Below are 16966 nucleotides of genomic sequence, written 5' to 3' on the forward strand. Positions count from 1 at the left end.
AAAAAAAAAAGAAAAAAAAATTTAAACTTTTATTTGATGGTTTACATCTGCACTGGCTAGTGAGCACCTGAACTGTGCCTAGTCCCAACTGAGATATACTAGAAATAGAAAACACATTTGAGTTTGAAGACTTTGTACAAAAATAATGTAAAATAGCTCATTCATCCATATTTTTACATTTGTTGCATGTTGAAATAATAGTATTTTGGGTGTGCTGTGTTAAATAAAATATATTATTCAAATTAATTTGACCTACTTTTTTTTGCCTTTTAAATGTGGCTACTAGCAAATTTAAAATTTCATTTGTGGTTCATGTTATGTTGCTACCACATGGAGGGAGCTGATTCAGACTTCCATAGATATTGCAACAGTAATGCAAATGTTTAAAAAAGGAATAGCAGGATAGAGAGAAAGTCATGTGCACACATGTACTCACACACACACCACTTGTTACAGTGACATATCCTCTATCTTCCACCTGCCTGATTTTCCAGTGTAGCTCGTCATAATTCAATGTAGCTGATATAGGTCATACAACTTTGAGTTCAAGCTCTGCCAATGACCATATGTGGGATCCTGGGGCAAGTCACTTGGAAGGATTAAATTAAATTGGATCATGTATGCCATGTGTTCAGGACAGTACATAAGGTTGTGTAATAAGCTCTGTCAATAAATTTTAGCTGTGTTGGACATGGTAAGAGGTCCAGAAATGACCAAGCTGGAACGAATCTTGGGTAATATGTGTTCTAATGTTCTAGAACCCATTTGAAATCTCAGAACCCAACACAGAATAAAGAGGAAAGCAAGCTGTTCTGATTACAGCTGCATGGGGAGCAAGAAGGGCTGGGTCTTCCCTGGACTAGACACAGGAGGGGCTCTGTGAAGCACAGTTTGCACTCCAGGGATGTGGCATCCCCGTCCCTCCACAAGTCGATGGCTTGCCTTCAGTCACAAAGCTGGTAGGGGCAGGGCTGGACCAAGGCCTCAGACATCTGGTTCCCAAGAAAGGACGAGTGCTCTCTGTTCCCCTGTTGTTGCAGCTACAGTGGACACCGTGTGTGCATAAAAAGAACTGAGGAAAGTGCTGAGATGCAGGTACGACGGGATGCTGAGGTGGGCGGAACACACAGGCTTCTTCCTTGAGGAAGCAGCTTCTAGGGTTAGTTCTGGAAGATGAGAGAAGCAGGTGGGGCACTCAGGACAAAAGAAGGGTGAGGGTTCTGAGAAGGAAAACACGGAGATATGTTTTGGGGCCAAAAGAGAAGGTCACTTTCACTAGTAGTGACTTCTTAAGAGTAATACAGTAGCTGTCAAAAATGCACACACGTTTTATGCAAGGAAAAAACTGTATTACAATTATAATGCTCAAGTCATGTTTGACTTCTGCAATTAGAAGACATACAAGATACAGTATACACCAGGGGTTCTCAACCTTCCTAATGCTGCAGCCCTTTAATATAGTTCCTGTGGGTTGTGACCCACAGGTTGAGAACCGCTGATATCACATGATAATATTATAGGTATACATCAAGTATACAATAAAATGCAATTTTATTTTATTTTTTTGAGAAAGAATTTCACTATGTCACCCTCGGTAGAGTGCTGTGGTGTCACAGCTCATAACAACCTCAAACTCCTGGGCTTGGCTCGGCGCCTATGGCTCAACCGGCTAAGGCGCCAGCCACGTACACCTAAGGTGGCAGGTTCGAATCCCCAGCCCGGACCTGCCAAACAACAATGACGGCTGCAACCAAAAAATAGCCGGGCGTTGTGGCGGGCGCCTGTGGTCCCAGCTACTTGGGAGGCGGAGGCAGGAGACTCGCTTGAGCCCAGGAGTTGGAGGTTGCTGTGAGCTGTGATGCCACGGCACTCTGCCCGGGGGGACAGCTTGAGGCTCTGTCTCAAAAAAAAAAAAAAAAAAAAAAAAACAAAACTCCTGGGCTTAAGTGATATTCTCGCCTTAGCCTCTTAAGTAGCTGGGACTTATAGGCGCCCCCCACAACGCCTGGCAATTTTTTGTTGCAGTTGTCATTGTTGGTTAGCTGGCCTGGGCTGAGTTAGAACCTGCCAACTTTGGTATATGTGGCTGGCGCTGTAACCACTGTGCTATGGGTGCCAAGCCAAGTATTACAATTTTAATATAATTTTTTCTTTTCTTAACATGTGCATACATTTTTGGGGCATCCTCTGTATTTGCTAAGGCCAGAATAAAGTCGGGATCTTTTTCAGAAAGTCTTGAGGCCCAGGACAGGCACAGTGGCTCATGCCTGTAATCTTAGCATTCTTGGAGGCTGAGTGAGACCCCAGCTCCACTAAACATAAGGACAAATTAGCTTATGGTGAGCACCTATAGTCCTAGCTACCTGGGAGGCTGAGGCAGGAGGATCGTTGGGATGGGCACCTATAGTCCCAGCTACCTGGGAGGCTGAGGCAGGAGGATCTCTTGAGCCCGAGTTTGAAGTTGCTGTGAGCTAAGCTGACCCCATAGCACTCTAGCCTGGGTGATGGAGCATGACTCTGTCTACAGAGGTGACAATACTACCTATAAAGGTATTCTGAGATTTAAATGAGATTGTATATTTTAAAACACTGATTATAGCTGATCTTTGAATAACATAGGGACTGACCTTTCCTGCAGTCAAAAATCTGTTTATTTATAACTTTTGACTTCCTCCAAACTTAATTACATACGGCCTGTTAACAGGAAGCCATTCCAATAATATAGTCGACTAACACACATTTTCTGTATTATATGATCATATGCTTAATTCTTAAAGTAAGCTAGAGAAAAGAAGTCATCAGGGAAATCACAAAGAAGAAAAAATTATTTATAATTCATAAGTGGAAGTAGATCATCATAAAGGTTTTCACTCATTACACTGAGTAGGTGAGGAGGGAGAAGGGTTGATCTTGCTGATTCAGGAGAGACTGAGGTGGAGGATGTGGGCGGGGAGGAAGGAGAGAAAGGCACCTTCGGTGTAACTTCTATTTTAAAATGATCTGTGTATAGTGGACCTGCACAGTTCAATCAAACCCATGTTATTCAAGAGTCAGCTTTACAGTGCATGGTTCATAGTATGTGCCTGATGAGTGTCATCACTGGAAGGAATGAAGGGATGGGTAATGGGGAGGAAGTGGAGGCTATCTGCAGGGATGTTGATCTTTTAAGCAGTCTGGCCACAGAGAGAAGGAGAAAGACTGAGGACACGGGAAGGGGAATGAGAGTCTTTTCCAAGGTGGGAGCATGACTGACTCGCAAAGGCTGATCAGAAGGGGGTGGTGGATGAAGTGAGAGCTGAGAGTAGGATCAAGAGTAAGGGTTGAGGGATCTGCCTTGTAAGGGAGGGAAACGTATTGTTCTTAGAAACAGGAGAGAAGAAAGAGAGAAGGTGAAGATAAAAAGATTTTTGAACTGCAGGAGGAGAGTGAAGGAGCTCATTTTGAGGGTTTTGTTTATCTCATTAAATGGAGATAAGGCAAAATGTTGGGTTGGGAGTGTGAGGATGGGCAGAGGGAGGACTCCTAGCATAGTACGGGTCTGAGCCCGAGAGACAGCAGGAGGAGAAGGGACACAGCTGCCAAGAGCCTGAACAAGCCCATGTGCTCTGCTTGCCCTGATTTCTAACTTTCCTTTCACTAGCGGAGCTTTCCTTTCACTAGTGGAGCTCTTGACTGATGATGTCCCTAAGGTGCAGGCCCTGAGAAAGGGGAAGAGAACTTGAGTTATTCAGAAGGGCCTCTGAATGCTTCAGCACAGCCTGGAGACAGGGAGGGCGCAAGCTAAGTGGTCGGGCTGCTCTGTCGACACTTACGTGCAGAGCACTTCCACCAGTGACATTTATTCTTACACGGCAGCGGCTCTAGGCTTAAAAATCACTAGTCCTGAAAGTGCCAGGGTCATGCAATTCAGACTGGGGGATGGGAACGTAAGAGAATGGCAAAAAGCAGCTGAGAAGTTTTGGTGGAGTAATGCCCCCAAGCAGCAGATGGCTGAGGCTGTCACAGTTCTGTCTCAGGAGGGATGGAGCACCCGTAGAAAAAGGCCAGGCTGCGGCTGCCCTGAAGAAGGACGCTGTGAGTACAAGTTCAGAGAAGCAGGGGAATTTGGTGCCACATGATGAGGATTCTAAGAAGGAGAGTAGAGGGAGGGACAGCATTAGAGAGTGAGAGAACGGAGGTGCTGGCTCCTGAGAACAGAGATGGGAGTGTGGGAGGAGGAAGGAGGCGGCAGTTGTCTGTAAGAGGGAAGCAGTGACTTGGTCAGAGGAAGGACATGATGGCAGAATGACTGGCAGAGGACTAAGCAGACTAAATCTAGTTTGTGGAAAGGACCACAGAATACGCAGGCCCAGGGTGCCAGACCAGAGGGACAGGGAAAGGCCAGGCCAGGGGTGTGGATTCTCAGTATACGTCATGAAGACAAACACATTTTTCGAATTCATGTTAAAGTAAGATACACATTAAGCATTTTAAGAGATCAATTTGATAACATCATAAAAGTACCCATTTGGTCTTACTTAACTACTTTGTATACGCATTACTCAAACTAGACTGGACCTTTTCCTGGGTACCATCTTGGGTATCTACTCACTAAAGAAAACGTTCTTTTAAGGGTTCTTCCCTTTTGGCTGGATCATTAAACGAAGCGGGGGAAGGGTCGTAGGAAAATATCCAAGAAGAGATAAGAAGTCTGAAAGTCCAGCTGAGGTGCCTTGGCTTCTGTGCATGTGCTCCAACCTAACCTGAGGGGACAGGTTTCTGCTTACCCTATGGCTGTGTTCGGGTCAACTCCTCAGTGTCACCAAGGAGCATGTTCCAACTGGAGGAAGCACCAGCACAGTAACCAATGGGAAAGCTGGCAAGGCATTCAGTGACATTTTAAAGATCTTTACCCACTGACCACTGAGCCACAAAGGACAGTTTCACTGTCAGCTTCTCAGCTACTGGGTGTTTAATTCATAGAAATCAATGATGACAAGCCTGGAGAGGCCACCAGACAAGGGACAATATGACCATGAAGTCTCGTTTGTTTCCTTCTAACAGTGACTGTATTTGTTATATTCTTCCCGTTGGCATTTGGCATTTCCTAGCTAGGGATCAGAGGAGCTGGCAACCCAGAACTTCTAAGAATTATTATCTGTTTACCACAATCTCCACATTCACAGAATTAGTAGCATGTTTTATTTTATTTTTTGAGACAGAGTCTCACTATGTCACCCTCAGTAGAGTGTTGCGGCATCACAGCTCACAGCAACCTCAAACTCTTAGGCTTAAGCAATTCTCTTACCTCAGCCTCCCAAGTAGTTAGGACTACAGGCGCCCACCACAATGCCTGGCTATTTTTTTTGTTGCAGTTGTCATTGCTGTTTCGCTGGCATATGGCTGGCACCGTAACTAAGTTTTATTTTTTTAATGCACATTTTCTTTTTATGACTTTGCTATTACCTAGAAAACCCCATAACTTTCAAACCACTGACAGTAGTTTTGGCAAGGATCACAAGGCAACAGATAGATACCTAGGGAGTTAACAGTGTCTATTCATTTTGGTATGTAGTTAAATATTAATCTATCACATCCATCCATCCATCCATCCATCCAATCCTATTCTTGAAGCTGACTAGTTGGCTACTGACCAAACTTAAAACATTTTTTTTTTTTGGATTAAAATACAACTGAACATGGAATAAAGATGAAATGTCCATGAACCAAAAGTTAAAGGAGGAAAATAAAACTTCAGCTATTATCCATTTCGTAGAATGCTTCTGTGGGACAGCGTGGGCAATTATTAAACCCAGATAATAGTGACAGATGGCATTTAAAGTCTCTGGCTCTCTGTCAACCATCTGCCCTAAGATTTTTCTTTTCTGAGTGTGTATTTCCTAGGTATTCAATTTTAGAATAGAAGACATGTACCTCTTAGTAACATTGACAGTGAACTGGTCAACCTCTCCAACATAGGTGAGACTAGAAATCAAAGCTATTAAATGGGTGATTTTTTTCTTAAGTGCTCTAAAATATCATTACTGCTATGTTGTCATAATTTCAAAAAATATTCCAGAAAAATGTATGGTCTAGTAGGCTGAACAACAGCAAGGCCAGAAACACGGCAGAGTAAAAAGTAAAAGGCTACGTGGTGAGGAAGACCTGGGTTCTGGCTCTGCTATTTAATAATTGTCTACCCTTGGACAAGTTACTCACCTTCCTGGTACACAGTAGAAGGCTCTAATTTGTTTTTGCAAACTCTGGATTGAACCCTTCAGAAAAGGGTTTAAGGAGACAATGCTTGGAAGGCCTCTGGCCTCTGCTTCTTTTCTTCTCCCTGGGTTATGAGGATGAAGAGCCTTGCTGATGCATAAATGGCTGTGGATGTGATGCTAAGGAAGGCTGATCCTGACTTCTAGCCTTCTACTCAGAAATCTCCTTCATTCCCCACAAACTATCTTATCATTACATCCTTTATATCCACTTACAGTACCCTCTACTTCTTCATAGGATTTATCTCAGGTCTGATTCATCAACTAATTGTACACACAACGCTTCTCTTCTCTACTGGTATTTAAGTTACCCCAGTAAGTTATTTGTAGACTGAACGGAACACCTGTTAAGATCTGTCAATGAGTCTTCAATGTGTGATGCGGACCACTGGTGAAATGAGAGATGATTTCAGTGGGTAAACATAGGCTACGTTTCTTAATAATTTCAATTGTTACGTATTTATTCTAATGTGTATTTGGCAAATAAATAGCTGGCTCACCAAATCTGTGACTTTACATACAGTCATGAGGTAGTGATGCCGTAGTCATCTTAACATCACTGCGCCCCTCAGGTGTTTGTGGTGGTGGTGCTGGTGTAGACAAACCCACTGTGCTGCGAGCCATGTCAACGTGTAGCACATACAACTATGTACAGTACATAATGGTTGATAACAGTTATTAACAACTATGTTACTGGCGCACGTTCTAGAGTACACTACTTTTTATTGGAGGTTCCAGCCGTGGGCACTGTTATCAGGAGAGGCAGCAGTTCTGTGCATGTTCTGTGCGGGACAAGACGTGGTGATCAGGCAGATAGTGGTACTGAGAATCCTAACCCAGTATAGGCCTAAGCGCCTCTGTGTCTTAGTGTATGACAAAAAAATTTTAAAAGTTAAAACAAAAAATAAAAACTCAAAAATAGAAAAAACTTAAGCCAGGCCTGGTGGGCACACACCTGTAGTCCCAGCTGTCAGAAGCCTAAAGTGGGAGGATCACTTGAGCCCACAAGGTTGAGGGTACCCTGGGCAACGTAGTATAATCCTGTCTCTAAAAAAACTTAAATAAATAAATAAAAGTAAATTTTACAAAAGCTTAAGGATATAAAGAAAGAAAATAGCTTTGTACAGACGTGCAACGTGTTAGTGTTCTGTGCTTATAAAAGTCACAAAGTTAAAAAAATAAATAGCTGATAGAATAAAAAACTTACAGTAAGTTAAGGTTAATTTACTCTTAAAGAAAGAAAATCCTTTTTACTAAGTTTACTGTAGCCTAAGTGTCCAGTGTTTACAAAGTCTACAGTGGTGCACAGTAACGTCCTAGGCCTTCTCATTCACTCCTCACTCAGTGACTCACCCAGAGCAACTTCCGGCATGCTCCATTCATGGGTAGCGCCCTAGGCCGGGGTTCCACTTTTATCTCTTATGCTGTATTTTTACAGTACCCCTTCTGTTTAAATACACAAATACTTACCATTGTATTTGTGTATCTACAATTGCCTGCAGTATTCAGTACAGTAACATGGCTATACAGGTTTGTAGTCTGGGAACAATCAGCTATACAACATAGCTTAGGTGTGTAATGGCTATATCATTTAGTTTTTTTGTAAGTAAGTATACTCTATTGTAATATTCACACAAGGATGACATTGCCTAACCATTCATTTCTTGGAACATACCTCAGTCATTAAGCAATGCATGACTGTATTTTTGTTATGAATGGGGCTAAATAAGAAGTAAACTGATACAAGCTAATTAAAAAAACTAAGTAAACAACAGTACCATTGTCATAGAATATGGCAAAAACAAGGAAGGTGATAAATAAAAGGATAAAATTTTGTAATTACTGCCTTAGCATCTGGTAGGTCCCCAGAGTAGACACATGCTGAAATTTCCTGATTTAGGATCAGCCTAAATTAGTAAGAAGGAAGTCTGTTTTCAGAATCTGTCGATTGTGAATTCTCAACTGGGTCAATACTGAATTAGGAGTCAAGTCAGAACCAGAGCAAGCAGAGGACTGAACCCTAGAACCCATCTCACATAAGAAGCATGCCATGTTCAGGTATGTGGGTGGTATTGTAGCACACGGCAAACATGAACTGAATAGGAACAAGGGTCAGATCCCATGGCCACAATCAAGATCTAGCCAAGCCAGTAGGAACCACCCAGGAGACAGGGCCCCTCCCCCAGGAAGGATGTGTGACTGGCCTGGATTCACTCCCCTTCAGCCACTCAGTTTCTGATATTGCTTCTTCCCCTAAGAAATCATTTCTCAGCTTACTACCTTTGTGCATGGCTCCAGGAGAAGAGGTCCTTTCTTACATGCACATCTGAAGCACCAATGATCTCTACCTAATGTTTCACTTCCCCTGCAAAATGAAGCAGACTGCTGCCACATCATCAAAGGAGCCTTTCCCTGAGCCTCCAACATTTGAGTCCCACTTCCCAGCTCCTATGCTGGGATGAAAAGGGGGGAACTCCTGTCATCTTAGATTACAACACAGAATAATTTTCCCATAGAAAAAAGGTTTTTAGAAATTAGCACAACTGATGTGTCATATATATTCCAAGTTACGAAGGATTCTGCAAGCTAGGCTGGGAACCTGATTACCAATTACACTATCACCTCAGTGGAAAATGTTTTCAATGTTTTAGAAAAAAATTTTGGCTTATATAATTGTTCCAGAGGTAGGGGCTGCCAATACTTCAGAACACAGCAAATTCCTTAGTAGTAAATGCTTAATTCGACATATCTTTTATCTTTCTTTTTAACATCTTAAAAAAATATTGCATCATCAATCATGGCCAGTATTTTAAGTAACTGTTGACAAATAACCCTCCCCTATACCAAAAGGACTCCATCTTCATATCTGACGACAATTCTAGATACATAAATGTTATTCCAGTAAGCACTTCTCTAATTAGCTCTTAGCTGCACTAAATTATTTCTGGGATGAGCCAGAATGATTGTCCTAACGCCTGGCCTGTACTACTGACAGTAAGTTAGTCTCAATTCTAATCCTGTATCTTTAACCTGGTGTTTTCCACACTCGCTAGATGAAAAGAATTACCTAAGGCACTTCTAAAAGCATGATTCTCTGGCCCCAGCCCAGTAATGAATCAGAATCTTCAGGGAGAGGCCTAGGAGCCGTACTTTTGAAGAATGCCCACCCCCGGTGACACCTCATGGCCTGAAGGCTGTATTAGGATCGTGTGGAGGACTTTTAAACACAGGTTGCTGGATCTGAGCCCAAGAGTTTTTGATCCAGTGGGTGTCGATGGGACCTGGGAGTCTGCATTTGCAGCAAGGTCCTGGGTGATGCCGATGTTCCTGGTCCAGGGACCACACTTTTAAAATCACTTATTTAGCCTGTTTGGCAAACACTACAGCTGAATTCAGTATTATTCTTTTCTCTCCTTTCCTTGGTCAAAAAACAACACTGGGTTAGAACTCATAAGATTTCCTTTGGATTCACATCCTTGATAACTTTTTAGTCACCAGATGACAAACTTACCACTCCACTGAATCTTAATGATGATGATCTCTACCCAGTGTGGAATCTCTACACCTCAGTTTCCACTTACTGTGAGGGTTAAAAAAAGTAGCATAAGGGAAGAGGTGTAAAGAGGTGAGTGCTAAACTTGGCACACAATAGGCTGCATGAAACATCATCTGTTTGCTCTGATCTCCTCACCATGATACCATCTTATGAGCTGCCCATGAATTTGTTGAGTTCTAGAAAGAAACAGTTCCCAATTTATTTCATGGACAAAAGGTCACCTGACAAACAGTATGTACCCCATCTTTTCCTGGTGAGCTATCATGTAGTTGCATTCTGAACATAACATGTTATGTTATACTCAGCTTCCCAACTCATATTTTCCCAAGGAAAGAAAAGTAGAAAAGAAATAAAGATTAGATTATGATTAGGTTCTCTGTTTAATTTTGACCAGGCTGAACTTAGTACCCAGGTATGGATTATTTTCCTGGCAGATCTTTATTATATTGTTTGGCAATTTCTTGTGATCTGAAAATCAAACAACTGAATCACAGGCTCTCCTAGAGGGCCCCGGACGTCATCTAGCCTACACCTCTGGATCCTATAAACACCGCTGAAAATATCTCCAATGTGTAGTGGTCCAGCCTCTTCTTGGACACCCAGTGAGAATGTACCATTTTCATAAACTCTAATCTACTCTTCAGATAACTAATTATTAGATTTCTACCCCTTTTAACAAAAATCTTTATTTCTGTAATTTCTATATGCCTGGTCCTATTTTTGTCCTCTGTAATGCCTGAACATATCCATCCTTGCCTTCACATGGCGGCACTGAAAACACTCTAAAGCTTTAAACAACACTTCTCCCTTGCCTATTCCTCTTCTGCCCCAATGCTCCCTTGCCTATTCCTCTTCTGCCCCAATGTTCTATTTTTTCAAGTATTCTCACCATCAAAATTTCCATAAAATTTTCCATATACTTAACAGTTCTAGTTCTCCTCCTGTGGATGAAATCCAAAATATGCTAATGTTCACCATGTTCTATCACCACCAGTAAGAGCAATGTGAATTATAACAACAGGGGAGTGTTCCTCTCCAGATAGAGCTGCCAAGAGCTGGAAGCTACAGTCTTATAAAACTACACCGTAATGACTAAGAAGGTGGTTTCAGGACAGGCTTGGAAGTGTTAGCTTGGAACAGATGGATCTGGACAGTACGACCCTACTCGAGGCAGACATGCCACACTACATCATTAAGATTCAAAAAGTCTCTTTTCAAGGAAAACAGAATGAAACAAAGTGTATTTCTTACTTTCTACGAAACATTTCTGCAAATATGCAGCCAACACTCCAGAGATCCACAGGGGTGGCATAGCTGGACTGGAGCAAGACTTCTGGAGCTCTGTACCACAGCGTGACGACCTGCAATGGCAAACAGATCGGAGTGTTACTGAGGACCAGGGCTGGGCTGTCGGCTTCAATTCCTCACCCTAGGTGGTTTAATGACAAGATCCAGTTAGCAGTAGAAGTCTGAAACTAGACACACACCTCTAACCATTGACAAAAGATTTAAATTTAAGACACGAGACAGTACAAATTCTAGAAGAGAGTGTGGGGAGAACACCTGAAGATACTGGGTTGGGAAAAAACTTTATGAGGAAGACCCTGCCCCCCACCACCAGCAATTACAGCAACACCAAAAATAAATAATTGGGACTTGATCAAGCTAAAAATCTTTTGCACAGCTGAGAATACCACAAACAAAGCAAACAGGCAGCCCTCAGAATGGGAGATTTTTGCATGTTGTGAATCTGACAAAGGCCTGCTAACTAGAATTTATAGAGAACTCAAATTAAACAATAAGAAAAGTGCAAACAATCCTTTCTATAAGCGGGCAAGTGATTTGAACAGAAACTTCTCTGAAGATGACAGACGAATGGCCAACAAACACATGAGAAAATGCTCATTGCCTTTAATCATCAGAGAAATGCAAATCAAAACTGCTTAAGATATCACCTGACCCCAGCGAGCTTAGCCCATATCACATCTGGTGTCCTAAAATACCAAAAGCCAGCATGGACATGGAGAGAAGGCAACACTTCTATACTGCTGGTGGAAAGCAAACTAATACAGCCCTTTTGGAGAGATGTATGGAGAACCCTCAAAGATCTAAATTATGTACACCTTCCATTTGACCCTGCAATCCTATTGCTAGGTATCTACCCAGAAGAACATAAATCATTTTACCACACAGACATCTGCACTCAAATGTTTATTGCAGCTCAATTCATAATAGCCAAGTTGTGGAAGCAAATTAAGTGGCCATCAACCCATGAATGGATCAACAAACTGTGGCATATGTATACCACAGAATATTACGCAGCCATTAAAAGGGTGGAGACTTTACATCTTTTACATTTACCTGGATGGAGTTGAAATACATTCTTCTTAGTAGAGTATTACAAAAATGGAAAGATGAATATCCAATGGGCTCCATACTAATATGAAATCAATATATGAACAATTAAATGTTCCTAAGAACAATAAAACACTATTATAGTCCAGTTTGGGGTAAAGGGAAGTGGGAGGCAGAGAGGGGAGGACATATGGCAGACGGAGGGAGGGCAAGAGGCGGGATCTCACCTAATGTGCACATTGTGAGGGTGTATAACACGCCCCCTGGGTGAGGGGCTCTTCTACAAATGGAACTTTACCCTGGAAATGAGAACAATGTAACCTAAATATTGTACGCTCATATTAATTTGAATAAAGTTTTTTTAAAAAAAGGGCCAGTTCCCAAAGAACTCCATAAATCACTGGGTACACTGTGATAGAAGCAATAAGTAAATAGGATTCATCACTGAAAGGCCAGGAAATTATGTCATCCCTATAAACTGAGTTCCCACCTTAAACTATATCTTACTAGGATGGTAAAATATACATGAGTTTCAGAAAGCAAAGCAAAGACAAAAAAAAAAAAAAAAGAAATCTTAAAATGGTTTTTCCTCTTAAGGGACTTAAAAAAATAATACATGGAAAACAGGTGACAGCAAAAATTTCAGCCCAGCTCACAAAGTCAGCATTATTGGGAAGTGAGAAGATGATGCCAGAGCTGCTGATCAGTGACCCTGAAGTCTGCAGTGCACCCAGGACAAGTGGAAAATTGTTCTCGACACTTTGAGGAATCAAAATAAAACCCCTCCCCATGCCGCTCTTTCCAGAAAACAAATAAGAAATGGAGAAGAACTTAAAAGACAATGTGTAATCCAACTGTTCACATATGTATAAAAATCATCCAGAGGAAGAGATTCCAAAAACAGGAGAACCATACTTAATATAGAGCTGTGTATAATAATAGATGAAACAAATACAACTTTAATAACTTCTGCCAGGTTGATGGTTGAGGAAAGCAAGTTATTTTAAGGCTTTTGGTTTATTAGTGCATAGGGGTGCAAGTGATTTCCATGAAAACTTGAAATGCAGGTGTATTCTTCATTGTTAAATAAGGAATTCGACATACAAATCTATTACATAGGCACTTTATAGTACTCAGATTCTTTTTATTCTTATTGTTTTGTCTAACTGCATTACTATTGATGCCTATCCAAATTTCCTGAAATTCTGCATTTTGTCTTAAGATTGTGCCTGGAAGGACTGTCTTGTTTTTAGTTTTAAATTATTCTCTTTTCTTAAAATTCAGATTGATAAGAGAGCACAAATGTTCATGTTTCTAAGGTGAAGTTCAAGTTGTAGTTGAGGCAGTTGAGCCCCATATCCAGGAAGTGAGCTGTGCACCCTTACAATGTGTCCATCAGGAGAGAGCTTACAAATACCCCTCCCTCCTTTTTTTCTTTCTTTCCCTCTCCCCACTTGAATATACACTTGTTAATCTCTCGTAAGGTCATGTTTTCCTATTAGATTCATATGAGTATTGAGTACACTGGATATTTGCATTTCCACTCTTGTGATACTTTACTAAGAAGAATGAGTTTCAATTCAATCCAGGTAAATACAAAAGACGTAAAGGCTCCATCTTTTTTATAGCTGCATAGTATTCCACAGTATACACATACCGCAGTTTATTAATCCCTTCATGGGTTGATGGGCACTTGGGCTGTTTCCATGTCTTCGCAATTATAAATTGAGCTGCAATAAACATTCTAATGTAAATGTTTTTGTGATAAAATGATTTATTTTCTTTTGGGTAGATTTCCATTAATGGAACTGCAGGATCAAATGCAATGTCTACATTTAGCTCTTTGAGGATTCTCCATACTTCCCTATATGGAAATAAAGCCTGTATTAGTTTGTAATCCCACTAACAGTGTAAAAGTTTTCCCATCTCTCCTGTACTCCAGCTTGGGCAACAATGTGAGACCCTGTTTCTTAATAAAACAAACAAATAAAAAACCCCAACTAAAACAAAACAAAAGACAAACTCCAAACCAACAATACTGCAACAATGTTACAGTAGTATTGGAGTACAGTAGTGGAGTATTTGACTCCAGTGTATCTTTCCAGCATCCTCTTCCATAGTTTTTCCCTATCTATAAAGCTGGTTCTCCTGGGGCTTTTAGAAAAATTTAGGTTTAATTAGATTCTCTGTGGCTTGGGCCCTTGGAGCTGCTTGCCCCTCTTCCTGTCTGTCTCTCTCTTCTCTTTTAAAAAAAGTTATTCAGGTAACCCTCACACTTGGCCAGCTTTGGGCACAGATGGATTATACAAACATATACAGCTGCCCTGACTCCACCCTTTTGTTTACATCATTCTACTATACCAGGAAACTCTTTTTTCCCCTCTCCACAGGAAGAAATTGCTATCATCCTAGGAGGCCCAGCATGGATTCCATCACCTCCCTGAACCCCCTGCTAACCTGAAAGTCAGACTTTGTAACATAGCTCATAATGTAGTTTATTCCTTAGGGCGTGACCCTGACTTCATCTATGGTTATAATAATATATGGAAATTCCTATTGTAACAACATACACATAACAGTAAGGTTTCATAAATGTCCAGTTAGTGGTTTTAAGTTAATCATGGCTAGAAAGATAACCGTGCAAAATTCTATGACCAGTCATTCCCCTCCAAATAGGTACTATTTTTGCTAAAGAGAGTGTCCAATTCCAGCCTCTAGTTTTTAGTTACATGATTTATTTCTGCTTTATTAATATTTCCAGATGGATGAAAACTTCTCTTTGCTTCTCTAACACACTGTAAACAACAAAAGTGCAGGTGCAAACTGTCCATTTGAAGTTCCCCTCGGATGATCTATAGACATATACAGATATTGTGAGAACACATGTTTATCTTTTCACCTCACTTCAAAATATAGTCTAGCATCAGATGAGATGAAAAGTTTAATCTCATTACAGCCTTATTCACGCTGTTCTAAGGAAACTGTGGTTTGATTGGTTACCCACCTTAAAAAAACCTTTAATAGGGTTAACTATCTTCATTTTCAATACTTTACTCAGTAATACCTATTGAGATTATCAAAGACATGTTTAGACAGTCAAAATAATAATAACAATAGTGGTATGTTTAGGAAGTTCCCTTCTGTTCTCTTTAAAATTTTGTAACCTGAATTTTTTGGGGGGTGGGGGGAGACAGAGTCTCAAGCTGTTACCCTGGGTAGAGTGCCGTGGGGCACAGCTCAGAGCAACCTCAAAAACTCTTGGGCTTAAGAGATTCTCTTGCCTCTGCCGCAGTAGCTGGGACTACAGGCACCTGCCACAACACCTGCTACTTTTTTTGGTTGTAGTTGTCATTGTCATTTGGCAGGCCCGGGCAGGATTCGAACCTGCCAGCTCCATGTATGTGGCTGGTGCCTTAGCTGCTTGAGCTACAGGCATCGAGCCTGTAACCTGAATTTTTATCAAATGCTCTTTAAAATGTGATCATTCTTCTTTATCAATGTTATATTAATTATATTAATTTATTTCCTAACATTGCATCATCCTTGTTTTCCTGAAATAAATCATTACTAATAATTGCATATCATTCTTTTCTACATTAACTAAACATACACACACACTTTTTAGAGACAGGGCCTTATTCTGTTGTCTAGGCTGGAGTGCAGTGCCTCAATAATAGCACTGCAGCCTCAAACACCTGGGCTCAAGTGATCCTCCTGCCTCAGCCTCCGGTAGCTAGTATTGCAGGCTCAAGCCACCACACCTGGCTAATTTACTTTATTTTTGTAGAGATGGCATCCTGGTATGTTGCCCAGGCTTCAACTGTATTATTCTTTTAAGACACACAGAGATTGGATTAGTTAATATTTATTTAGGATATTAACTTATATTCATAAACAAGACTGATTAACAGTTTTCTTTGATGTGTTCATTTTTCATGTTTTGTTATCAGGAACAGACAAGGCTTGCATTCTTTACTGTATTCTGGAATAGTACAAACAACGTAAGAATAATCACTTCCTTCAGAGTTAAACAAACTCATTCATAAAACAATCTGAGTCTAGGTCTTTGTTAGCAATGTGTCATCAAAAATATTTTAAATTTCTTCTTGGGAATTAGTCTGTTTAAGTTTCAAACTCTTTTTGAGTCAATTTTGGCAATGGTAAAGGATTTCCCTGGGAAAATCCTTAAATCTAGATTTTAAAATGTATTTGGTTAAATTTGAACATAGTAGTCTTAATAATTATTTTAATTTCATCTGTTTCCTTAATTAACTGATTTAATCTGTCTTAATGTTGTATATTTTTTTTCTTTATATCTGTCAAGTTTGTTGGAAATTTAGTCATATTATTTATCTTAAAAAAGTGACTTGGGTTTTATTTCTATTTTGGGAAGATTAGTGTTGTATTTTGTAGTTTGCTGATTTCTATTTTTATCTTTTTAAATTTCCCCCTTATAGTTTCTTTGTTGGTTTTTCTTTCTAAGTTGAAACTTAGCTTATTTATTTTCAATTTAATGATAGAACATTGAGTTACACATAATTAAATAAACTTTTCTTATTTTGTTCATCTTTGAATATGTATTTTATCATTAATTTTCTCTTTAATCCAAGAGAAATACATGGAAGAATAAATTCTTTAGAAAGGTGTCTTAAATTTTCTATATGGTCAGATTATTTGTGGGTATCTTTTAGTTGTTGGATTCCTACTTTGTTGCATCACAACCAAAAGGTAACCAAAATGTAACCTGCATGGTTTTTACTTGGTAGTACTTATTAGTATTGGATTCTTTTTTTTTTTTTTT

At 40.3% G+C, this 16966-nt stretch overlaps 1 protein-coding gene across 3 annotated transcripts in view; it reads right to left on the reverse strand.

Annotated features, from left to right (window-relative positions):
- The window catches only part of CDK6 (cyclin dependent kinase 6), a 227553-nt gene that overhangs the window by 48445 nt on the left and 162142 nt on the right, over positions 1-16966 (reverse strand). For all 3 annotated transcript variants that reach the window (XM_003782668.3, XM_023518873.1, XM_023518868.1), the window contains exon 5: positions 11062-11171. In XM_003782668.3, the coding sequence (XP_003782716.1) occupies positions 11062-11171 (110 nt within the window). The remainder of the gene's footprint in view (positions 1-11061; positions 11172-16966) is intronic.

The sequence above is a fragment of the Otolemur garnettii genome, unplaced genomic scaffold, assembly GCF_000181295.1.
Source record: "Otolemur garnettii isolate 467f Iridium unplaced genomic scaffold, OtoGar3 scaffold00005, whole genome shotgun sequence".
Taxonomy (NCBI): Eukaryota; Metazoa; Chordata; class Mammalia; order Primates; family Galagidae; genus Otolemur; species Otolemur garnettii.